This window comes from Equus asinus, chromosome 22, assembly GCF_041296235.1.
Source record: "Equus asinus isolate D_3611 breed Donkey chromosome 22, EquAss-T2T_v2, whole genome shotgun sequence".
Lineage (NCBI taxonomy): Eukaryota > Metazoa > Chordata > Mammalia > Perissodactyla > Equidae > Equus > Equus asinus.
The window spans coordinates 31,551,859-31,578,950 of NC_091811.1; the positions used below are offsets into that span (position 1 = coordinate 31,551,859).

General features: G+C 36.1%; 1 protein-coding gene across 5 annotated transcripts in view; it reads left to right on the forward strand.

Annotated features, from left to right (window-relative positions):
* The first annotated feature begins 560 nt into the window (after positions 1–560).
* SLCO1C1 (solute carrier organic anion transporter family member 1C1) overlaps positions 561–27,092 on the forward strand; it is a 58,244-nt gene continuing 31,712 nt past the window's right edge. For 2 of the 5 annotated variants that reach the window (XM_044775208.2, XM_070494792.1), the window contains exons 1-8: positions 683–822; positions 946–1,017; positions 2,367–2,400; positions 4,508–4,579; positions 5,585–5,738; positions 6,862–7,003; positions 19,395–19,527; positions 23,857–23,981. In XM_044775208.2, the coding sequence (XP_044631143.1) occupies positions 5,610–5,738; positions 6,862–7,003; positions 19,395–19,527; positions 23,857–23,981 (529 nt within the window). In that variant the 5' untranslated portion in view covers positions 683–822; positions 946–1,017; positions 2,367–2,400; positions 4,508–4,579; positions 5,585–5,609. Of the gene's footprint in view, positions 823–945; positions 1,018–2,366; positions 2,401–4,507; positions 4,580–5,584; positions 5,739–6,861; positions 7,004–19,394; positions 19,528–23,856; positions 23,982–27,092 lie in introns of all 5 variants that reach the window. The other 3 variants (XM_070494791.1, XM_044775209.2, XM_014832456.3) reach the window with 3 other exon arrangements.

Below are 27,092 nucleotides of genomic sequence, written 5' to 3' on the forward strand. Positions count from 1 at the left end.
AGTTAAGAGTTAAGTGACCAGGCCAGAGTTACAGCCATTTAAGAATATGGTGGATTTTTGGATAATTCCAGTAGCAAATTCATTTATTAATATAAATCACGCACAAGCTAATACTGCTCAAAATCCTCTAAAATGGTACTCTTGGAAAAAGAATTTATTAGAATTGTAGAATTTCTCAGTGTAAGGAGTTCTCTTTCCTTGGAATTTAGATAGAATAAACAACTGAATGCCAAAAATTCAATTTCTTTTTTTCTATTTTCAAGACTCAGAAATTGTGGATGTGAGCAACTGATCATGTCCCTTTGAGAATTAACTCTTTCAGGAGAGAACTCTGCAGAGCCTTGATTCTGAGCTGGTATGTGGTCTCTGCAGATTCTAGAATCCCAGTGGGAAAAGAAACCAGGCAGAGATTTAGCTCAAGAGCCATTTTTTAAAAACTGAAGGATCCCAGCGATGTCCTCAAGGAGCGGCTGGCTTAAAAACTTGGAAGGAGAAGGAGGGATCTTTGTTACAAACTTCCGTCCCTCCTCTTGCTTCTGTTCCTTTACTCTCTGCCCCCTACAGCGTTGTGTTTTCTGGGAATCAGCAAGTAAGATCACAAGTGGTCTTTTCTTTTTTCACTCTCTCCCATAAAGAAAGCTTTATCACGTGTGGCCTTAAACTTGCAGCAAATTGCAAAGAAATGGCTCAAAGGCTTCAGCTCTTTCTGTGCCCTGGGAGCTGAGATGCACGTCAGTGGCTTTGCCAGCGTGGCCTGTTCTCTGCAGACTGCCAGAGAAAAGAGGCCAGGAGGAAAGAGGAAAGAAAAGAGATTGCCCAGGGGTGAGACCATGCCCTTCATCTTTTCTTTCCCCTAATCTGCTCTGTCTGTGTCTAGCCAGGCTCTCCCCACCTGGCAGAACTGCTCAGAGCTGCTGTAGAATTCACCTCAGTTTCTTCTTTCAGTCCCTGGAGTGGGGTCCAGCCTCTCGCTGAGCACATTGAGAAGAATTGGTTGTCTTTCATCTCCACCTTCAGGTAAGATTTGGTTCTCTGCTTTCGTATTTCGTGACTATCACATCAGATTCTCACAGGAGAGAAAGGAATAAACCCTGAAGTTCTGTGCTACATGTGTCTGATCCATAACTCTTCTCCATAAAAGTTGCTGGGGCCCTTGTTAGGTTGGTGGAAATAGGTGAGGAGACTGGTTGAAGAAGTCAGATAAACTCAGATCTGGGTTCAAATTTTGACTCTGATGCTTATTAGTTGGGTACTTTTTGACAAGTCACTTAATTCTTCTGAGTCATATCATTTTCTATAATATAGGAATGTTAATGCCAACTTTGATGAGTTGTTTTAAGGATTAACAAAATGTATATAAACCACCTGGCACATAAGGACTACTTGTTAAATCTGAATCTGACACGAACAATTACTTATATTGGGGGATCAGCTTTCTAAACAACACACACTTCTTAGCAAGTACCATGAGAGGATTTTCCCTCCTGAAGGGAGGGATCCTGGTGTCCAGAAGACAAGCTACTACAGAGATTTTCCTCCTGGAGATGACTAAGAGAAGAGAGTGATGGAAACGGCTGCCTTTCTGGCTTGCTTTGGAGCCGTCTTTGTACGCTGACAGTTGGATGGAGTCTATGGCACAGGATCAAGGCAGAGAAGTTCAATGTGTCTGCATGATCCAACTACAACCTTCTGAGGCCACCTGTGCTCTTTAAAGACTAAGGGATTGATTTTCAAACCCACGTGAACAGAGAATTCAATTTTTTCAAACTTAAATGAAAAACCGCGTGGCTTCTTTTTCTTTGGCCTCTAGAATAAGTTATACTCCAACCCAGGGTGTTGAATGAAAACTTTGCAATAACTCTTTTCCTGGAGGAATCTATTCAAGGGGTGGGAGAACAATAAAGGATTTGCCAAATGCAAATCCTTCTCAATAACTGTGTGTTCTTGCTCTACTTCTGCAGTTGCAAAAGGAGAGAGAGAGAGCATGCGCCTGCATGCCCAAGGATCTCTCCATTCATGTCACTGAGTTTCTTTCCCCTTCTTTTCACAGAGGGATGAAAAGCTCAATGCTTATATCCATAGCCTCCCTGAAACATATTATACTTGTGAGGATATGCAAATTAGCCATCAAGATGAAATCATATTTTCAGTAAAACTATGCAGTGTCAATATTTTAAGCTGGATATTATTTTGCCCTAACACAACATCAACTAGAATGACTATAGTTATCTCGTTTTGTTATTGCTCCTGAGTTCTAGTTAGAGTGATTTTTGTGTCAACAACTCCAAAGATAAGAAAACAATGTGTTTTGGTATCTCAAGTTTTTAATATTGTTTTCAACATGATTTTTTTCTCTTTACCATCAGCATTCTAGATGTAACCCTTCGAACCTTTTAAAGTGTAAGTGAGAGTATATTTTATTATTAAACAATTTATTTGCATTTTCTGGTCACTGTCTTTAATATTATGACTTATGGGAAATAATATGATACCTGAACCTCTAAAACGGTAGGTCATTTGGATTATATAGTTTAGTTCTTTTCTTAGAAGAGGATTTCTTTTTAAACTGTAAATTTAATATTATTCATTTTGTATTTTAAAATCTTGTCAGTGTATATATTTCTTGTTTGGTGATATTTTTATATCTTTAATATTTTTTAATGTTTTTTCATATAAGAAACATGTCCATTATAGAAAAATTAGAAAATATAGATATACAAAACATTTTTTAAAAAATCATCTACACTGTCACCAACCAGAAATAGTGTTAATCTGTTCTTAATAAACTTCCTGAAATTTTGTATCTATGCATACACATATGTGAATATGTGTGTTTCATTTTATAAAATAGAGTGTTACACATACTGATTTGTAGCATGTATTTTTAAAATCAACTCCATAATGAAAATACTCTATATAACTATATTTACTTCTTTACACTAATTTCTAATGGCTTCAAAACACTTGATTGCATGAATGTACCATTATTTGTTGGGCATTTAGTTCATTTAGTTATTTTGATTTTTTTCATTAGAAGCAATGTGTCTCTCCAGGAGTTGAATTAAATATACTCAGAAGTTTTGTACTAAAGAAACCTATTTAAGGGGCTGGCCCCGTGGCCGAGCGGTTAAGTTCGCGCGCTCCGCTGCAGGCGGCCCAGTGTTTCGTTAGTTCGAATCCTGGGTGCGGACATGGCACTGCTCATCAGACCACGCTGAGGCAGCGTCCCACATGCCACCACTAGAAGAACCCACAACGAAGAATACACAACTATGTACCGGGGGGCTTTGGGGAGAAAAAGGAAAAAATAAAATCTTAAAAAAAAAAAAAAAAAAAAAAGAAACCTATTTAACATTGTCTAAGTAGGTTAGATGTCCAAACCCCTTTGTCATTGTTCTGGCAAAAGACTGTTCTGGAAAAGTAGTTGTAGTGATTCAATGGATGTATGAAGTTGGCTGTTGGTATCAGTTAGATGATAAAGAAGAACCTCTATGTTCTTAGTTTCCCAGAATTTGTCTTTAAAATCAGGAATGGATGTTGAATTTTATCACCTGACGTTTTGCATCTACTGAGATTTTATTATTTTTCATTTTGAATTCTTTCTTTTTCAGCTTTATTGAGGTACGATTGACAAATAAAAATTGGATAGACAATGTGGTATTATGGTACACGTATACAACATTTTGAATTCTTAATGCGATGATTTCGGTGACTATAGTTCCTGATATTAATTAATTGTTGCACTTTTAAACTACAGCTTAATTATAGAATATTAATTAATTTGGATTTGCTAGTGTTTTATTTAGGATTTTAGCATCTCTAGGTTTAGTCTGAAGTTTTCCTTTTTCTGCTATGTTAATGAGGTTTTGTTATCAAGATAATTCTGGCTTTGTCAAACGTAAGGAGATTATTATCATTTGTTTCCTTTATCTTCTATCTTTCCCCTGTTACACTCCTGTTACATCATCTATCCTTAGTATTTTTGTTTAAGGGGTACTTTTATAGTATTTTTGTTAATGTTTTCCCGGTTATTTTTTTCTTCTGTTTTGTGTCATGCAGGTAATTAGTATTTGCTAGAAAGTTATCCATTTTATCAAGGCTTTAAAGTTATTTCTATATATTGTGCATAATTTTTATGTTTTATGTTCCTAAACATCTATATTTATATCTCACCAGTATTGTAATCTTATGTCTTTGTCTTCTGATCTTGCTTAGCATAATCAGCTCTTTGTTTATTTTAGTCTTTTGATTTAAAAATTGTTTTTGTTTCACTCACTTTCCTTTGTCCATTTTTTAAAAGTTTAAGTTATGCATATTTATGAAATCAAATGATCTAAAAGTCTAATAATACCTTTTTAAAAACCAGACCCTTGCCCCACCCTTCTTGACTCATTTCCCACTCCCTGGAGGAATCCTCTTCACTTTTAAATTGTTTAGGCCTTTCTTCTGATATTTCACTCCACATTTCAGAATAAATTGTTTATACTACTATTTCTTGATTTTTCAGATATTATCTATGAACTCAAGCTATGTGGGATGAGGTTTAGTAAACACAGAACAAGCATTACTTAAAGTCAAGGTAATATACACATAGGCAGACTAAAGCTAAATTTCTACCGTGGTACATGAAATTTTATTCCTAATGTTATTCCTTTAGTAAGTAGTGATGGGAATATGGAAGATCTCTATTAACACATAAATACATGATCTGATAAACATTAGGGTGATCCAGAAGTTATTTTTGAGTTCCTTCACTTAGATTAGTTTATCAGGCAGGCACTGAGCCATATGAATCCTAAAGAAATGGGGTATAGGATATGTAAATATTGATGTGAACAGGGGAAAATAGGTTCAGTTATGTGAACCTATCGAGGGCTTGGTAAAGAGAAGGGAGAGTGGGAAATTAAACATGGGAAGGGAGCCCATCTTTCTTACTTTAATGCAGGCAAAGACTGCTTTTGCTTGAATTAAATCTAAGCCTGAGGCAGAAATCATGCTGCTTCTTATTTGTCAAACTAAAATGATACACAGATTGATCCTCTTCTTTTTTTGCCGTATTTAAGCTTTACTTTGGGTGCTGCAGACCTATAGGAATCATAATACGTGCTATAGGGATCTACAGTGGGCATCGATCTTTTCTATCCATTCTGCTAAGATAGATTTGAAGCCTTTAAAGACTTCATTCTAATGAACCAATATTCAAATGGATGAATTCCTCTTCTTCCTTTCCGGCTTGCTTCTAGTTTAAGCTGGCAAGACCACAAAGTTAGCAAAATTCCGCCTTGTTATTTATTCCAAAGGCAACATTTAAATTTATTCTTTGCTATAATGAGGCTTAAACTGAAGGGATTAAGAAAGAATGCTGGCTACTGAGTCCCAATAGCAGGATTAGTTAATCAAATATCCTGGTCGATTTTAATTGAAAAACTTTGCCAACTTACTGTGGTAAAATAAGGTAGCTTCACGTCAAATTATGTCTACAGAATTGTGATCTACTGTGAAATAAAAAACATTATTTAATAAACTGTGTGGATTTGAATGAAACGTTTTTTTGTTTTTTCACTTTTAAAATCAACTTTGACAGATCAGAGTCAAGGAACATTTTCATAATGGACACTTCATCCAAAGAAAATATCCAGTTATTCTGCAAAAATTCAATGCAACCTGTTGGGAGGCCTTCCTTTAAAACAGAATACTCCTCCACAAAGGATAAACAACCATGCTGTAGTGAATTAAAGGTAACAAACAATTAAACATTAGAAAAATGTAAATGGTGAACTACAGAGTAACAAAGAATTGGGTGGAGTTGATGCTCTTGGCTCTCCATCCAGATATTTTCTACACAATATAGCTGGAAGCAAGAATTTTCTTTTCTTTTTAAAAAATGATCTTAGATACGCTTTATTAAAAACCACCCTTTGCTAGGCAGTGAAAGCAATCTCTCCCTGACCATGTAGGTTAAATTACTAAGTATTACTTTTCTGACTTATTTGAATGCCCCTCCTAAACAGACAGGAGAGAGAGAGAGAAGAAACTAATATTTATTAATTCTCTACCATCTACCAGATATTATGCTAAGCACAGTTATAACATTTAATCTCTGAAACATCCAGATTGTTCCCATTTTATAAAAGAAAATTTTGACTTTCCTTCCCATACAGTAAGGGACAGGGCTGCTTTTTAAATGGTTCACCTTGTGACTTCAAGTTCCTGTTCATTCTTTGTACCAAACATTTACCCAACAAATATATATGTTAGCATATAAATGCTAACCTGCCCTGTGGGTACTCCATCACAGTCCCAAGTCTAGCAAAATAGATAAGCCAGATATCAAAAAAATGTTTTTCATCAAATAAGAATTTGAGTATGAATTTAACTTGAACATGAACTTAAATACAAGGAATAGTAGTTCTACTTTTTCAGTCTCATATTCTCTACTGGTGCATGCACCATCATTGTGAACAATCAGGAGTGCTAGACTTGTGATAAGATTCTGGTTTATGGTTTTTGGGTTTTTTTCTTACCTACAAATGGCTCCTTCCTCTCTTTGCTTCACTACACAATGAATCTTCTTTTCAAAGATAAGATTCCTTTGAATATCCTTTGGGGGACGGGAAAAGAAAGGGGGAAAAAAAGTAATTCCACATAGATGCTGAGTGAATTGCAAGAGAATTCGAATCTTTTAGAAATCTACATGAGCTTGAGGCTGAAGGAAGCCTATCACCATGTTTGAATAAAATTTGCAATAATAACAAGCTTGTTACATTGTTCTTGGTTTGCGTTTTTGTTTATTTGTTTAGTAAGTTTCCAGTTGCGTGTCAAGCTGGAATCAAACTAAAGGTGACCTGTCATATTTTCCAGGTGTTCTTGGGTGCCTTGTCTTTCGTTTACTTTGCCAAAGCACTGGCAGAAGGCTATCTGAAGAGCACCATCACTCAGATAGAGAGAAGGTTTGATATCCCTTCTTCGCTCGTGGGAGTTATTGATGGTAGTTTTGAAATTGGTAGGTATTGCAGATCCCTGACTTCATTTTTAAGTACAAGTTCTTCTAGGCATGACTAAATGACATCCTCACTGCATTCTTCTGTCTGTTAGGATCAGATCTATCCATAAAATTTTGTTTGGACAAAATTTCCCATGACTTTATGCTACAATAAAGGCAATTTGTTCACTCTGAGCAACCAATACATTTCCTGCCCCGGGTGTTCTCTGTTATATGACTCACCCAACTTAGAATTTCCAATCAGAGTGAGAGACTTTCCTGGAAGAAAGGGTGAGATGCTATTTTGAGTTTAAAGTATGTGGGAAGTATTTTTGCAAAGAGTCATATATCCTGGAAGCCCTGTGTTTCAAAATTTGGAAGAATCCAAATGGACTCTACAAAAATTTATTGTAATCATTTAAGAAGAAGTAAAACCATAAAAGGTGTTTCTGTCCAGTGGTCTGGAAAGAAGAGAAAGGGATTTTATTCACAAGAACACTAGAGCCAGGCAGATAATAAAAATTCTACCCTCAGGTGTCTTTGCTTAGCAGTTGACTATAGACTCCCTTTTAGAACTTGAAAAGACCAAGTGATTTTAGTCACTGTTTGGGAGTACTTTAAAGCTGCCAGTTAGTCAGCTTCCTGAACTGATAAACTAAGAAGCTTTAATTCTTTGTTGAAGTAAACAAAATAGTAACTTCTGTGATCCTTCCTGCCTAATGAGACTCAAATATACGCTATAGCAAAATCTCTGATGGCTCCAGTTCCAGCTTCATTGATAAACCTTCAGAACAGTGAAGGAACATTTTTCAACTCTTCAACAATTACTTTCTTGGTTCATACTGTATGTCTCAGTTCTTGCTCTGAATGTCACAGTGGAATTAAAAGAATAAAATGGTAACCTTTTGCCTTCAGGCCTTTGCTTCCCAAATCCATCTTTCATCATCCTACCGGAATAAGATTTCTAAGTTCAGTGCTGATCAAACATTAATGTTCATACAAGTGACTAGAACAATCTTGTTAAAATGCAGGTGCTAATTCTATAGGAAGGGGGAATAAAATTCTGCATATCCAATAAGCTCCAAAATGGTGCTGATGCTGTTAGTCAATGGACCACACTTTGTGTAGCAAAGATGTTCTGAAACATCTGATCATGTCGCTCTGTGCGTAAACTCCTTACGTAGGCTTGGGTAGTTGATTTATTCCTTGATGTCTGCCCTACCTACAACCCCAAGCTGAATGAAGGGCCATGGAGAGTCAGGGTAAGGATGACACAGTGCATCATGAGAACAAACAAGTATGAAAAGGCAGCTGTTGCAGATCAAAAGAATAAATCAGACTCACAGAAGAAGAACTGAGCAGATAGAAAATTAAATGTCAAGGGATACTTTATTACTCACTATGGATTATAGTATAAAAACATTTTAGAACTAAGAAACTTCGAATCTGGTTTACACTTTTTCTTGGATTTTCAGGTCCCAATGCAACTCAGTAGAGTCTATGTTTGATAAAGTATACTGTTTCTTAGGACAAGACAAAGGACCCTGAGTCCAAATTCATATTAATTCAAATTCAGATCATTCTAAGGATAGAAATTACTTATTGGATTAGATGCAATAATATGGCTTAAATTTCCCTTACTTCCTTTCAAAACTTTATCCCAAACATCACGTTTGCTCTAGTTATTTGCAATTCATAGTTTTCCGGAAAAGTGGGTTTCCTGACCGTAATCTTAATTTACTCCTCTTGCCTTTCTCCACATTCCTTCCTTCGAGAATTCCAGACCCATTTCCACTGTCCATTTCTAGCTCTCAATTCTTATTCTTTGCAGAACAATTTCATTTATCCTTTGACATCAATTGACATTATCATCTAACATATGCTAGGCACTCAATTTCTTCCCAAGTATTTTTTCGTAACAAAGGCTTTTTTTCCAAGAACCACAGAGAGTTGCCAAAAAATAAAATGTTTTGTCTATCATGACCTCCTAGTATGCCAGATATTAACTCTTTGTTTCAAATGTTTTTCCATGTATTTTCTTCTAAATATTTTTAAATTTTGCTTTTTACATTTTAGGACGTAATCAACTTGAGATAGATTTTTTTTAATACACTTTGTTTTTCAGATCAGTTTTAGGTTCACAGAAAAATTGAGCAAAAGCATAGAGATTTTCTGTATACCCCCTACCCCCATACACACATAACCTCCCTCATTATCAACATCCTCCACCAGAGTGGTACATTTGTTACAACTGATGAACACACAATGACACGTCATTATTATCCAGAATGCATAGTTTACATGAGCTTTACTCTTGTTTTATGGGACTGAACAAATGTGTAGTGAATGTATCCACTATTACTATATCATACAGAGGACTTTCACCTCCTTAAAAATCTCAGTGCTCTGCCTATTCATCCATCCCTCCCCCCACACTCTCTGTCAACCACTGATCATTTTTTTGTCTCCATAGTCTTACCTTTTTCCAGAATGTGATATAGTTGTAATCATACAGTATGTAGCCTTTTCAGATTGTCTTCTTTCACTTAGTAATATACATTTAAGTTTCCTCCATGCCTTTTCATGGCTGGATAGCTCATTTCTTTTTAGCACTCAATAATAGCTCATTTTCTGGATGGATTACAGTTTATTTATCCACTCATCTACTGAAGGACATCTTGATTGCTTCCAAGTTTTGGCAATTATGAGTAAAGTTGCTATAAATATCCCATGTGTGGGGTTTTGCGTGGACATTAGTTTTCAACTCCTTTGGGTAAATACCAAGACGAGTGATTGCTAGGTTGTATGGGAAAAATATGTTTAGTTTTAAAGGAAACCACCAAACTCTCTTCCAAGGTGGCTGTACCGTTTTGCATTTCCGCCAGCAATGAATGAGAGTTCCTGTTGCTCTACAACCACACCGACATTTAGTATGCAGAATTTTGGCCAATCAGTGTGTTGTGGTATCTCATTGTCACTTTAATTTGCATTTCCCTGAGGACATATGATGTTGAACATCTTTCATATGCTTATTTGCCATCTGTATATCTTCTTTGGTGACCTGACTATTAAGGTATTTGGCCCATTTTGGGGGGGAGGGTGAGGAGGAAGATTAGCCATGAGCTAACATCCATTGCCCATCCTCCTCTCTTTTTGCTTGAGGAAGATTAGCTCTGAGGTTAACATCTGGCTAATCTTCCTCTACTTTGTATGTGGGATGCTTCCAGAGCAAGGCTGATGAGTGGAGTTGGTCCGCACCTGGGATCTGAACCCCAGGCCACCGAAGGGGAGCGTGTGGAACTTTAACCACTTGGCCACAGGGCAGGCCTCTTGGCCCATTTTTTAATAGGTTGTTTATGTTCTTATTGGTGAGTTTTAAAAGTTTTTTAATGTCTTGGAACAGTCCTTTACCTGATATGACTTTTGCAAATATTTTCTCTCAGCCTGTGACTTGCCTTTTCATTTTCTTGACATTGTCTTTCACAGAACAGAAGTTTTTAGTTTTAATGAAGTCCAGCTTATCAATTATTTCTTTCATAGGTTGTGCTTTTGGTGTTACATCTAAAAAGTTTCACCAAACCCAAGGTTGGGTGGATTTTCTCCTATGTTGTCTTATAGTAGTTTTGTAGTTGTGTAGAAAACTACTTACATTTAGGTCTGTGATCTGTTTTGAGTTTATTTTTGTGAAGAGACCTTTTTTTGCATGTGGAAGTCTAGTTGTTCTAGCACCATTTGTTGAAAAGACTATCATTGCTCAATTGTATTGCCTTTGCTCCTTTATCAAAGATCATTTGATGGTACTAATGTAGGACTGTTTCTGGGCTCTCTCTTCTGTTTCATTGATTTGTCTATTTCACCAATATTACAGTCTTGATTACTGTGGCTTTATAGTGTGTCTTGAAGTTTGTTAGTGTCAGTCCTCCAACTTTGTTCTTCTTCAGTGTTGTGTTAACCATCCTGGGTCTTTTGCCTCTCCATATTCGCGTTAGAATCAGTTTGTCAAAATCCACAAAATAACTTGCTGGGATTTTGACTGGGGTTGCATGGAATGTATAGATCAAGTTGGGAAGAACTGACATCTTGACAATATTGAGTCTGTCTATCCATTGACATTGAATATCTCTCCATTTATTTAGTTCTTTTGTAATTTCTTTCACTGGAGTTTGTAGTTTTCCTCATATAGATCTTATAGATATTTTGTTTGATTTATACCTAAGTATTTCATTTTAGGAGGTGCCAGTGTAAATGTGTTTTTAATTTCCACTTGTTCTTTATTGGTATATAGGAAAGTAATTGACTTTTGTGTATTAACCTTGTATCTTACAATCCTGCTATAGTCACTCATTAGTTCCAGGAGTTCTTTTGTTGATTCTTTCAGATTTTATAAATAGACAATCATGTCTTATAGGAACAAATCCAGTTTTATTTCTTCTTTCCCAGTCTGTATACCTTTACTTCCTTTTCTTGTCCTATTGCATTAAGTGGGACTCCCAGTACAATGTTGAAAGGCAATGGTAAAAGGGCATATCCTTGCCTTGTACCTGATCTTAATGAGAAAGCTTTGACTTTCTCATCATTACATATGATGTTAGCTCTATGTTTTTTGTAGATATTTATCAAGTTGAGAAAGTTTCTCTCTATTTCTGGTTCACTGAGTTTGTTATGAATGGGTGTTGGATTTTGTCAAATGCTTTTTCTGCATCTATTGATATGAGCATGTGATTTTTCTTCTTTAGCCTGTCAATGTGATGGATTACATTAATTGATTTTCTAACGTGGAACTAGCCCTGCATACCTAGGATAAATCCCACTTGGTCATGGTATATAATTCTTTCTATATATTGTTGGATTTGATTTGCTAATATTTTGTTGAGGATTTTTGCATCTCTATTCATGAGACATAGTGGTGTGTAGTTTTCTTATAATGTGTTTGTTTTTGGTATTAGGGTAATGCTGGCCCCAAAGAAAGTGTTAGGAAGTAATCTCTCTGCTTCCATCTTCTAAAAGACACTGTAGAAAATGGGTATAATTTTCTTGGTTAACTGTTTGGTAGAATTCACCAGTGAATCCATCTGGGCCTTATGTTTTCTGTTTTGGAAGGTTATTAATTATTGTTTAATTTCTTTAATAGATCTAGGCTTATTCATATTACCTGTTTCTTCTTATGTGAGTTTTGGTAGATTGTGTCTTTCAAGGAATTGGTCCATTTCATTTAGGTTATCATATTTATGGCCATAGAGTGGTTCATAGTATTCCTTTATAATCTTTTTAATGTCCATGGGATTTGTAGTGATGTCACCTCTGTCATTTCTGATATTAGTAATTTGTGTCCTCTCTCTTTTTTTCTTACTTAGCCTTGCTAGAGGCTTATTGATTTTATTGATCTTATCAAAGAATCAACTTTTGGATTTATTGATATTCTCTGCTGATTTCCTGTTTTCAGTTTCATTTATTTCTGCTCTAATTTTTATTGTTTCTTTTCTTTTTCTTATTTTGGATTTAATTTGCTCTTCTTTTTCTAGTTTCCTAGAATGGAAACTTAGATTACTGATTTTAGGTCTTTTTTCCTTTCTAATATATGCATTCAATGCTGTAAATTTCCCTCTAAGCACTGCTTTTGGTGCAACCCACAAATTTTGACAAATTGCTGTTGTTTTATTTCATTTAATTGAAATTTTCAAAAATTTCTATTGAGATTTCTTCTTTGACTCATATTTTACTTGAAGTATACTGTTTAATCTCCACATAGTTTAGAATTTTATAGCTATCTTTCTGTTATTGCTTACTAAATTAATTCCAGTGTGGTCTGAGAGCAGACGTTGTATGATTTATGTTCTTTTAAATTTTTTAAGGTGTGTTTTGTGGTCTGGATTGTGGTCTATCTTGGTGAATGTTCCATGTGAGCTTAAGAAAAACGTATATTCTGCTATTTTTGGATAAAGTAGTCTGTAGATGTCTATTATAATGAGTTGACTGGTAGTGTTGTTGACTTCAACCACATCTTTACTGATTTTCTGCCCGCTGGATCTGTCCATTTCCAATAGAGGGGTGTTTAAGTCTACAAATGTAGTAGTGGATTCATCTATTTCTCCTCACAGTTGTATCAGTTTTTGCCTAACATATTTTGACGCTCTGTTATTAAGCACATACATGCTAAGGATTATTATGTCTTCATGCATTATTAACCTCTTTGTCATTATTAATGGTCCTCTTTATCCCTGATAACTTTCCTGGGTCTGAAGTCTGCTCCGTGTGAAATTAATACAGCTATTCCTGTTTCTTTTGATTACTGTTAGAATGTTATACCTTTCTTAACCCATTTAATTTTAATCTATATGTTTATAATTAAAGTGAATTTCTCGTAGATAAAATATAGTTAGATCTTGTTTCTTGATCCACTATGAGAATCCCTGTCTTTTAATTGGTGCATATAGGCCATTGATGCTCAAAGTGGTTATTGATATAGTTGGATTAATATCTACCATATTTGTTAATGTTTTCTATTTGTTGCCCTTGTTCTTTGTTCATATATTTGTCCTCCACTATTTTTCTACCTTTTGTGATTTTAATTGAGCATTTTTATTATTCCATTTTTCTCTCCTTTATTAGCACATCAGTTATACTTAATTTTTTGCTTTTTTAGTGGTTGCCCTAGAGTTTGCAATATACATTTACAATTAATCCAAGTCCACTTTTAAATAACTCTATACCACTTCATAGGTAGTGTGAGTACCTTAGAATAACAAAATAATTCTAATTCCTCCCTCCCATCTCATGTATCATTGCTATTATTCATTCCACTAACATGTAAGCATACATAATACATAAGAATGCTTTATTGAGTACATTGTTGGTCTTATTATTTTGAACAATCTGTTATCTCTTAGCTCAATTAAGAATAAGAAAAATAAAAGTTTTTAATTTACCTTCACTTTTTCCTTATTTGATGCTCTTCCTCTCTTTATGTAGATCCAAGTTTCTGATCTTTATCATTTTCCTTCTCTCTAAAGAACTTCTTTCAACATTTATTGTAAGGCAGGTCTACTGGCAACAAATTCCTTCAATATTCATTTGTCTGAGAAACTATTTCTCCTTGACTTTTTTTTAAGGTAAGCTTTTTGGCAAGCAAGATTGGCTGTGAGCTAACATCTATTGCAATCTTCCTCTTTATTTTTTTCTCCCTAGACCCTCAGTACATAGTTGTATATCTTAGTTGTAAGTCTTCTAGTTCTTCTGTGTGGGATGCCACCACAGCATGGCTTGATGAGCAGTGTGTAGGTCTGCACCCAGAATAAAAACTGATGAACCCTGTGTTGCCAAAGCAGAGTGTGCAAACTTAACCACTGTGCCACCAGGCTGGCCCTTTTCCTTCACTTTTGAAAGATAACTCACAGGGTACAGAATTTTAGGTTGGTAGGTTTTTCTTATCTCAACACTTTAAATATTTCACTCCATTCTCTTCTTGATTTCATGGTTTCTGGGCAGAAATTGGATTTAATTCTTATTTTGCTCCTTTAGAGGTAAGGTGAGTTTTTTCCTCTGGCTTCTTTGAGGAATTTTTTTTTATCTTTGATTTTCTGTTTGAAAATGGCATGTCTAGTTACAGTGGAGCTTTTTTTTTTGGCGTTTATTGGCATCATTGTTCTCTTAACTTCCTGGATCTGTGGTTTGGTATCTAATGTTAATTTAAGCAAAATTCTCAGACATCGTTGTTTCAAATATTTCTTCCATTCTTTTCTCTCTTTCTTCTCCTTCTGGAATTCCCATTACCCATATGTATACATTTTGGAGTCTCATAGTCCTTGGATATTCTGTTCTGTCTTTTTCAGTCTTTTTTGTCCTTGCTTTTCAGTTTTGGAGGTTTCTATTGATATATCCTCAAGCTCAGCGATTCTTTCCTCAGCTGTGTCCAGTCTACTAAGAAGTCCATCAAAGGCATTCTTTATTTCTGTTACAGCGTTTTTGATTTCTAGCATTTCTTTTTGCTTCTTTCTTAGAATTTCCGTCTCTCTAATCATATTACTATCTGTTCTTGCATGCTGTCTACTTTATCCATTAGAGCTCTTAGCATCTTAATCGTAGGTTTTTAAGTTTCCAGTCTGATAACTACAACATCCCTGCCATGTCTTGTTCTGCTACTTGCTCTGCCTCTTCAAAAAAATTTGTTTTTTTGCCTTTTAGCACGTCTTATGATTTTTTCTTGACAGATGGAAATGATATACTGGGTAAAGGGAACTACTGACTTTTGTGATGTGGTGGTGAGGTGCGGGGCAACGGAAGCATTTCTATAGTCTTATGAGTAGGTCTCCATCTGTTAATGAGCCTGTACCTCTGGACTGTGAAGTACACACATGCTTCTCAGTCTCCCTCCTCCATCTTCAGTGGGACTGGATGGCTAGAGCCAACTTGAGTTGGGTATTTTCCTTCCAGCAGGTCAGTTAGTTTCTGTTAACGCCCTCAGCAACTTAGACTCTGGTTAGCTAGTTTACCCTGAGGACAGGCCTTGTTAAGAAGAATGGAGTGCTCTGGCATACTTCAAAATGATACCTTTTCTCCTCCCTATGCAGGAAGGATGAAGGATTTTTTTTTTTCAATATTCACTATGAGAACCTGGTCAAGATTCTGGAGTAAAATTTGCAAAAGTGTGGGGGCTCTCAACCACTGGGTCCCTCTGGAGTTTTTGTCTCTCAGATTTGTTCATGCTGAGCCTCTAGCAATTTGTCAGTTATTGTTCAGGTTTTCCTACCTCAGCACTCGTTCCCAAAGAGATTTGTTCTCATGGGTGTCTGCCCCAGCTAGCCACAATTCTCTGCATTTGCCTGTTGGTCTCTTCAATTTGAGGGGTAGATGTTTGCACTATGATCCTACATCTCTGATGGATCTAAGAAGAGTTGATTTTTCAGTTTATTCAGCTTTTTACTTAGTGTTAAGATGGAGTGGCAACTTCCAGCTTCTTACATGCTGGACCAGAAAAGGACCATCCTTGAAACAGATTTTTTTATATGGCATGAAGTAGGATCTCTTTATACTATTATAAACAATTTTCCAGTTACCACTAATTGAATATATACTTAGGTAAATTATTTGTAATATCTTCTGTATCATATATTAACTTACCATTTAAGTATAAATCTGTTCCATGAGTCTGTTTATCCCTGACTTAATACAGGACAGTTTTCTTGATTATAGTTTTATAATTAACTCTGCTATCAGGTAGGAAATCTTCAACTTTGTTCTTCTAATTGTTCTTGGCTATACTTGGATTAGTTTCCTGAAACATTCTATTTGAGTTTGATTGAAATTGCATAGAATCTATGGATCAAATCAGATAACTGATATTTTACGATATTGAGTCTTCACATCTATGAACATGGTATATCTCTCCATTTAGTCAGGCCTTTTTTATAGCTGTCAATATTTTATTTGTAAGTTTCTCTATAAATGTATTGCTTATCTTTTATTAGATTTATTCCTACATATTTAAAGTTTTTGTTGCTATTGTGGAAACAATTTTTGTTACATTTCCTATTTGGTAATTCCTGGAATATTGGAGCAATGTTGATTTCTAAATGTTACCTGTATGCAGCAACCTTATTGATCTTTTGTTAGTTTAAATTGATTGTCTGTAGATGCTGTAGAGTTTTCTGAATAGAAAATTATATTATCTGAAACATAAGACAAGTTTATATCATTCTTTCCAATTCTTAGCTCTGATTATTTCTTGTTTTGCCTTATTGCATTGGCATCAGTATTATGTGAATAGAAGTAGTAACAATGTGCATCCTTCGCTCATATCTGAACTTAAAGAAAATACTTTTAAAATTCCACCATTAAACAACATGTTTGCTGTGTGGTCTTTTTTGTTTTGTTTTGTTTTTGCTTGGAAGATTTGCCCTGTGCTAACTTCTATTGCCAATCTTCCTCTTTTTGCTTGAGGAAGATTTGACTTGAGCTAACATCTGTACTAATCTTCCTTTGTTTCGTGTGTGGGTAATCACCACAGCATGGTCACTGATAAGTGGTGTGGGTCTGCACCTGGGAACTGAACCCAGGCTGCCAAAGGGGAGTGCACCAAACTTAATCGCTAGGCCACAAGGTCGGCCCCCTGCTGTGTGGTTTTGATATACCTTAAAAGTTAATTTGCTCAGCTTTTTAACATTATAAATGAGTGGTTAATTATATATTGAATGCTTTTGCTACACCTGTTAATATAACTATGGAATTTTTTCTTATGTTGTTTAATATGGTGATTTAATTAATAGATTTTTTCTTATTTGGTGGTACTTTTGCACTCCTTGAATAAACTATACTTTGTCTTTTCTTTCACTGTCCTTGTCTAGTTTTGGTGTCAAGTGTATATTAGTCTTATAAGATGAGTTGTGTAGCTCTCTTTTCTGTTATATGAAAAACTGTGTGTGTGTGTGTGTGTGTGTGTGTGTGTGTGTGTGTTTATACAGAAAGGGAGAGAGAGAGAAAGAATCTGTTACTTGAAAGTCTGGTAAAACATATTTTTAAAACTCTCTGGATATGTTGTCTTTTCAGAGGCTAGTGATGGTAGATGTGAAAGAATTTTGATATCCAATGAAATTTTTAAAGATTATTCATCACCATTTATTTCCAAAGTGTATCTTCTGAGAACTCAGGAAGGATACTAAGTAAAGGAAGCAGAAACTCTGATAGATATCACAGATGCTGAAATGGTATCATGTAGTATTTGGCATACTCACTAACGTAACACAGAAACAGCCTGTAAACATTGAGTCCTTTATTGTGAGGTGTTGGTGGTGAGGGAGTTGGAGAATGTAGGTGGTGGTAGGAAGGACACGTTACCCATAAACTGAAAGTCAGCTTTTACTTTGTTTTGGTTTGTTTACTGTGACACATTAACAAAAGTATAGACATAGTTAATATAATGTGATACAAAGTTTCTTCTACTAAATACTTAAATGTCAAATGAGAAATCTCATACTCAGTTTTTTCGATGTGAAAATTAAAAAGAGGTTGATTCTTCCTGGAGCTATAAAGTCTGGAGCCACAGTGCAAGCTACTTTTCTCACTATCATTATTGCCCTCAAGGCTATAAAAATTGCTGCTCTTTTTGCAGTTGACTAAAGCTGGCAATGTGAATAGACAGTGGTAAATTAACTGATTGCTTACAGATGTAAGGAAACACTCTTGCTAGAAAATTGAAAACATGGAGGAGAACTTCAAAACAAGGCCACCCATCAGCCATCACAGTTGATTGCTGTGCAATTGCTAAGTTCTCCCTCTGTCCAGCACTGCAGTTCTTAAAATCTAAATATTCCAAATGAAAATAGCTACAACTTTAAAGCACTTTGAAATCTAAGACCCTAAACAGTGTTTATCAAAGCATGTTCTGGGAGCCATCTCCATCAGCACATTTGAGCTAGTATGAAAAATGCAGATTTCTTGGCTGGTCCCCAGACCCAAGAAATCAGAAACTATTAGGAGCTGCCAAGATTCTGCATTTTTAATGTTTCTTTTTCCCTCACTACCCTTTTCCAGTAATTTGTGTGCACAGCAAAGCATGAGAACATCTTCCCCAAAGCATGTTTAATCAGTTATCACCATCATCAACTAAAAGAAACTTGTGACATGCTCTCTAAAGACATTTTAGAAAGGCGTAATTCCCACCTTCAAATAAAACCTCATTCTTTGCATTTTAATAAAGAGTTAGGTGGGGGTATTTTAAGGAGATTTTGTATTTCGTAAAATTTATAAGTATACATTGAAGTTACATAACTGATGTATTCCTGAAGTTGTTTATGTGGGGTCATTTTTATTTTTGAGTCTTATCTTTTTGTAAAAAGTATGAAAACAAATTGCAAAGTATCATTTGCATAAATATGAGTTTCATAATTGGATTTCATTTAAAGAGAGGTACACGTGTTTGCTTTACTTTCTATAGGGAATATCAGCTAAAGCAAGACTATGTAGTGGATGTTTCAAGAGCAAATGGGAAATTACTAGAAGTTTTAACAGAAAACTTTAATAAGTGAAGAAATAGTAATAAAGTTTATTTCAAAATCACCAAAAAAATTTAAGAGAGCAACTGAAGGAAACCTTCCACAATCTGATTTACTGATAAAACACTTCAAAAGGACAACTATTTAGTGCGGGTAAAAATGAGGTAGAAGAGTTGGTAATTAAAATATCTTGACAAAGGGATGAGATGATTGAAGTAATGAGTGTGAAGACAATGTCAACAGTCACCTCAGATCAAAGGAAAGAAAGACAAATGATGGGAAAGATGGTGGGGAGAGGGTTTAGTCAAAACAAAACATGGCCAGATCTGCTATAGACATTCATTCATTTAGTTGTATTTGTTTAGTTATGCTGATGAATTTTTCTAAGTTCTCTAACATATGAACATTTCATCTTTTCCCCAAAGGGAATCTTTTAGTGATAACATTTGTTAGCTACTTTGGAGCCAAACTTCACAGGCCAAAAATAATTGGAGCAGGGTGCCTAATCATGGGTGTTGGGACGCTGCTCATTGCAATGCCTCAGTTCTTCATGCAACAGTAAGTCTAAAGCAATCATCTTTTCTTGCTTTAACCAACAACTGCATTTCTCCTTTTTTATAATTATAGTTAATTATTTAAATAAAAAAATAACTCATGGCTTAAACCATGATACTTCAAATCTTATTTTTATTACATCCTCTTTGGGCAAAATTTCAGAACACTTACAATTTTACTTATAATTTAATAATCTGTAAAAAAAATTATCGATACACTGCTATGTATTGATGTCAACAACATTCAAAGGAAATTTTTGCTAATATATTTTTATTCAATGCTTCTATTTAGCTGTGGAGGCAAAATATATAAGCAAAAGGAAATTAATATATTATGTGGTAAATGCCAAATGGATATCAAATGAGTAATGAATGAGCGCTACAGACAGTATGCTGTATCATGGTGCAGTTGGCTGGCAGATCATTGACTTGGGGATATATTATCAACTCAAATAACTATTCAAGGTTCAAATACTGTCTCCTGGAACTTTCTCAATAGAAGTGATGTATCTGTATCCCTTAACCGTGAAGTCTATTTTTGGTACTTTTATTAGTACTTGCATACAACTTTAGTAGTTCCAAAGGTTTTTATTTTTATTATATCATTTTATCCTTACAAGAACCTGTAGGGGTAGAAGAACATGGTTTATCTTTTTTATTTTAGAGCTAAGGACCATGAATTAGAGAGTCTGATGATTTTCTCAAGGTTAGATGTCTTGTAATTGCAGAACTAGGATCCTAAAACAGGTATTCTGACTTCTTCATGCATATCCATGTTGCCTCCCTTCTGTGTACTGACTGAGATACGTGACTACCAAGAGGTTCTGAAGCAAGAGAATATTTTAGAAAATTATATCTCAAGCAGTGCTTTGATTATTGTCCAGTCTAGATCATTGTATTGTGACATTTTACAGCTGGAGAGACTTAGAAATGATCTGGTGCCCTTTTCCTTGGATTCCCAGGTCACTTATATAAATATGGCCAGATTTTGACCTCTGTGGCCAATCTGTAAAGGTAATATGCAAAATCCTGTGTGTAGGATCTTTCCTACCCATTTGGATGGTTTCCCTGGCCCCTTCATTTTTACTTGGAGAGGGGTCTGTCGCTTTGGGACTTCTGCTTGCTCTTTGGACACCTATCTTGCCCTCTTTTCAGAGGGCAGGCATTTCTTTGGATCACTGAAGTTCTACCAAGGTGTTATATGGGGCCACCGGGTAAGGAGGAAGCAAAGGAGAAAGCTGAGGAAATGGGTCTCCATCCACCTAACCCCTGCTTGATCTATAGCTGTGCCACTGTTATCTGCTCTAGTCATTGAGCCTCCGCGCAACAGTTTGCTCAAAGGGAAAAAAGAGTTCCACTACTAAAAGAAATTAAAAATTTGAAAGTAGTTGCAGAGGATAGATAAATCCTTGATCCTTGCCTTAACTCATTCTACAGTGGATGACTTGAAGTTTTTGTATTCCCATTAACATTTTTGTTGCTTCAAGCTAATGACAAATATAAAATACTAGTACAAGAAAATCAGAGGGAGAACTCTATCTAGGAGAAGACCAGATAGGCAGCCAGGCTGGTGCTGACAAAGGAGGCCGAAGGGGCAAAGACAGATTTTTATCTACCATCTTCTATATGGTGAAAGATATATTTGTTCATTCATTGTTTCGTGACTGCCATTTGCCTGGTCCTGTGCCAGGTAAAAAGACTACTTCAGTGAGAAAAAAATCAAAATGAAATAGAACAAAAATACACACACATGCAATTCTTTCTCTCAGGAAGTTTGCTGTCTACTGAGGATTATTACAATAACTTCTTTTCAACCTTTCACAGCATTAGTCACTAATTGAATACTTGTCCAAAATGTAATTCTTGTTCTGTGAAAGACTGCTATACCCTGTCCACCTAGCAGAAATACCCTTGGTGTCTAACAAAACATAATATTAATCATGGATATCAATTATTTAGGGCCTCCCCCAACAGGCTGTGTTTAGCTTTATGTGTGTTTGCTCATCTGACTCATGAATTCAACAAATACATGTTAATCATTGTTTTAGGTAATGGGGTAGAGTAATGACCAAAATCTCTGCTCTCATGGATCTTATAAGGAGGACACAAACGATATACAAATAAGTAAATAATGACATAGTATGCCCGATGATGTTACATGCTATAGAGAAAAATAACCCAAGAAAGACACGTAAGGAGTGGGGGCGGGGTGCAGTTTAAAGTAGGGTTGTCAGACTTGCCCCACTGAGATGGTGACATTTGGAAAAGTCTAAGAGAGTTGAAGGGGAGATCCGTGCAAACATCTGGGGAAGAAAATACTAGACTAAATGAACACAATGCAGGGTTCCTGAGGCAGGAAGGAGTCCGGCATGTGGGTGAACTGCAGGGAGGCCTGTGTGGCTGAGGTGACATAAGCAAGGAGAAACATAAAGGGGAAGAGGAGAAGATGTCAAGTTGATTCTCAGACTTTGCTGGACATTTGAATTATCTGAGGCTCTTGGTAAGATGTAGATTCTGATTCAGTAGCTCCGGGTGGGGGTTGAGATTCAGCTGATGCTGCTGGTCTGCAGGCCCCACCTGGAGTAGCAAGCTTGCAAAAATTGCAAGGACTTTAGCTTCTCCCTGGAATGAGATGGAAAGCCAGTGAGAGTTTTGAGCAGAATGGCATGATCTGACACATATTTTTAAAGGGTCACACTGACTACTTCTTAGAAAAATAACTCTGGTGTGGCAAACTGAAGGCAGGGAGAATATTTAAGACGCTACTGTAGAATTTCCTGCATCAGAATCACGCTTGTGTCGGTCAGGGTTTGAATCCAGGTCACAATTAAAATCCCTGATTAAAAGCATCTATACTACTGGTCCCCTGTTCAATCACTTCTTTGTCTCCTTATCCAACAGAACCTAAATAGCCACAGACCACGTCTATAGCTCCCATTTTACAACCAAGAAAATTGAAATTTGAAGAGATTAATTGATTTTTCTAGAGTGTCATATATAGTAATTAGCAACAAAGGTGACGCAAAAAAATTCCACTCATTCAAAATCTAAATAATTATTATGCTTGCAACAATTGCCTTTTGATAGAGTGAATTAAAAATGCTCAAATAATTAAAAATTTTCAAAATACTACATAATTGCTATTGACATTCATTTTAAGAGCCTTGAGGCATTATAGTAGTCCCTGGTATCATTACTAAAGAAAGGAAATTATATTTACCATTATTTCAAGGCTAAATGTTCTTCTGTGTAGCTAAGAATTGAAAAACAATTATCCTCATTAGTTGATTCTTAACCTATTTTGGTCAGGAAACCATTTGATAAAGTGACAAAAGCTATGACCCTCTTCCCTTAAATATTCACATACATACAAAAATGTTCTTACATTTTCAGTGCAGTTCATGGTCCCATGGGGGTGTAGATTATGCAAAACTGATATAAGGTAACCCATTTATTAACTTGAACATTTTAATAACTCAATACATCTTTTCCTTACCATGCTGAATAGGTCTTTACTATGACTATTCCAAATGTATTATGATGGTCACTAGCCTTTAGTCACATAGGGCCTGAAGAAAATGAGAATCAAGATGTTGTTGTGCTGTCACTTTACCAGGTAGCTCTCCCCTGAAGGATGCAAGTGGAACAGAGAAACTGACCCATGAAGGAGAATTTAAGAGGGAGCATGGTGCTGAGGAATGGTAGACAGAATTATCCCAGTCCTACTATTCGTCACTGGCTCTTCAATCCAGCTGCCATTGTAACCTTATAGGTAGAGGAAAGGGTGGAATTAGAAATCACTTAGAGCCAGATTAGTAAACTCTAGAGAAAAGGGATACTGTTTGGATAAATGGTTCAAAATGCCCATGTATCATTATCAGTTCTCTGGAATTATCATTCCAGTTGTTCTACTAAATTTACAACTCTAAATACAGTGTGCTGATGGCCATGGTTGTTAAATTATTGCTTTTCCTCTGACTCAGAGATAATCATGATTTTATCAGTTGTTGGATATTTTTTCACTGAGGGAATGGGTGATTTATCGTCATCATTTTATATTAAAATGAGCCTCTATGAATAATTCTTAACTTTTATCTTCTTTCATTGCACTGGGTAATAGACTGGTTTGGATATGGTGTAATACCTATGAACCAGGTCGTCTGGTTAGCTCTTCAGAAAACTCTGCTCTTAAGTGCTGGTTTGGTTTCATGATTCAGATTCAGGGAGAGCTGTAAACGCAAACAGATACATAGCGAGTCCTATATCGCATATATAACATTTTCAGCATGATGTTAAATGAGTCTGTAGTAAAGAAAACCTTCTTTTTATACAGGTACAGATATGAAAGGTATTCTCCTTTCTCCAATTCCACTCTCAGCATCTCTCCATGTCTCCTGGAGTCAAATAATCAATTACCAGTCTCAGTTATGGAAAAATCACAATCCAAAATAAATAATGGTAAGATGATTTTTTTTACTTTACTTGAATAAGCCAGCTTTTTTTAAAAGAAAAAAAGATTTTATATGTGCTTTAATGTGGACAAAAATATCTATATGCTTTTGCTGTCGAAAGCTTTCCTACTTAAATTGAGATATTGGAGTGCCATACAAATTCTTAGAATATAAGGCAGTATATGATGAGATCCTAAGAAAATATGCAGGCAATAAAATCTTATGGAAAGAAGAAACATTAATTGCTGGTGACTGAGAGAATCTTCTAGTGGTTCCAAATAAGATAGGCCATGAAATCAAGGTAAAACTAGTTTAGCACATATAAATCTCAGTCCATTGCTCAGATTTGAAAGAAATATATTTTTCCCCTAGAACTCAATTTAATTTCTGTGTTCAGCCCCTTTTCATCAGGATGAAAAAAAATCTTAATCTCAGTCAATTTGTCCCTAACCTCCACTCTTTTTCCCAGGGCTTGCTTACATTCTATGGAGCTTATGTAATAGAAAAGGGGCAAGTTGTGGGAGGAGGGCAATTGGTGTTATCGGTCCCCAGTCAACTTAGATATCTAAAATCCATCTGACCCCAGTGTTTTGTCATACATGTCACTTTAGGGTCATCTTATGTCCACATTTGTGTCCTTTTTAGCACAGCAGCTCTCTCTGATGCAGAAGTGACAATCTTGGAAACATGAAAATAATTCTATTTTCCAGACAAGATAGGATGCAGGGAATTTTGTTAGAATGTCTTGATTCCATATGGCTGATGCATATGCTATGTATGAGGCACCCTGGAGAACATGAGAATCATCTCTTTTGTGTTACTTTGGACATCAGAAACCCTCTGAGGAGCCAAAGGCAGGGATGCTTAGCTATACTGTGCAGCCGTCTCGTCTTTGGGGTCTTGCTACCTCCCTGGGCTCTACCTGGCCATGGGGGCACAAGTTCTCCTCACTCATGGAATCCACGAAGCTACCCACAGGTGTTTGCCATGTCTCTGGGATGCTGCACAGGCAAGAGCTCAAATCTCTCTCCACAGCCATTCAGCATCAATATGCCCACACTTCCTCCCTGCCTTCTCCCCAGTCTTACTGCCTACTCCTAGCCTGGGGAATCACTTTCCATATCGGCAGGTTACTTTTTTATACTTGCTATCCATCCAAATCTTGTGTCTATGCTATGAAGCCTTTTCACTCTCCTAATATCCTCATTAATGCTTTCTTTTGAGATGTTCTTTTCCTAGCCAATGAACAGTAGAGGTCTGGCTGTTTGAATAAAGGGAGAGACCAGAGGATTAAAAGAAGTATAGAAATATGAGAGGAGAAAAGGAGAGGACACAAACATGTAAAAAGTTTACCCTGTCCTGCTGTATGAAAAGAAGAAGAAAAGCATTCTTGAAGAGGAGAGCGAAAAATGATAACACACACATTCAGGAGGATGTGTATAAATGAGTGGATGAGAACCGAGGGCTTGTTTATGTAAGGATATAACAGATAATAAGTTTAATTCAGGTCCACAGAAAGAGGCAAGAAGCGGAGCTAAAGACTTTGCACTTTCATCTGTACACAATGCACAGTCATTGAAGATATTTTATTTTTATTTTTGACAATCAGGGAAAAGACATGATATCAATGACAATACTACTAATTAGGAAATATTTAAACCTTTGATGTTAAAAAGAAACATTGGGTTTAGAGACAGGGTATGAAAATGTTTTTAATGTAGAGAAACAAGTTATTAGGCAGGTACAGACTCACAACTCAATTCTTTTCTTTTCTTTAAATGAGGTCCTGCTCCCTTAAAGTCATAGACATGTGTACTTAGGTATAGCGGACACAGCCCCATCCTAAAGATGATAGGGGGTAAATATAGGACTCTTCTCAAAAATGCTCCACACATATCTCCCATTTCCCCCACAACACTCCAGAACAGAGCTGTTCAACAGAACTCTCTGTGAGGATGGAAATGCTATATCTGTGCTGTCCAATACAAGAGCCACTTGCCACATGTGACTATTGAGTACTTGAAATACAGGTAGTGTGACTAAGGAACTGAATTTTTAATTTTATATAATTTTAATTAATTTAGATAGCCACATGTGGCTTGTGGCTGCTGTATTGGAAAGCGCAGATCTAAGGTGTCCACACTTATCTACAACGAGATTCCTCTACCAACAAGCTCCTTAGACTCACACAAATGTTAGGGCTAGAACTGACATCACAATCAATTTTTGGAAAAGGAATTCACATTATGTTTTTGGAAGTGGAACAGAAATCCAAAGAAGATAAGTGAAAAATCCATGGCTACTTGGCTACATTTCCGGAAGAGGCAGAATCAGGACTAGAAGCAACAAGACTGCAGAGTAGGCTTTTCTGTTACACAGTCTGACTCATCTACACAAAAGCACCCGCCCCAATTCTTCACAACCCATACTGTACCTTCAAAAGTTACTTTAGGGGCCTGCCCGGTGGCGCAGCGATTAAGTTTGCACATTCTGCTTCTCAGCGGCCCAGGGTTCGCCGGTTCGGATCCTGGGTGAGGACATGGCACCGCTTGGCGCGCCATGCTGTAGTAGGCGTCCCACATATACAGTAGAGGAAGATGGGCACGGATGTGAGCTCAGGGCCAGGCTTCCTCAGCAAAAAAGAGGAGGACTGGCAGTAGTTAGCTCAGGGCTAATCTTCCTCAAAAAAAAAAAGAAAGTTACTTTAAAGGTTACTAATAGGTGAAAATCACTCATACTTCATAGGATTATTAGGAGAATTCAATTTTAAAATGCCTGAAAGCGACTTAACTTAGTACCCAGCAGAAAGGGAGCATTCAGAAGTGGTGGCTGTTGGAGGTTATTAGTATTATCACTTTTATTAAAGTGACTAGACTCTGCAAAGTATATTTCATTTATAATACGGGAGTAATTATCCTACTACACAGGATCATATTAAGACATGACTTTTCTGAAAGCATTTTAAAATTGTTAGCTTTGAATTTCAGTCTAAAAATACTGTTAAAAGGTTCTTTTTGTTGGAATAGTTATACTACTAAAGCATATAGGGTTTTACATTTTTAAATAATTTGTTTCCTAAACAAGAGCCCTAAAAATAGTTATTCCCTAATAAGCAATT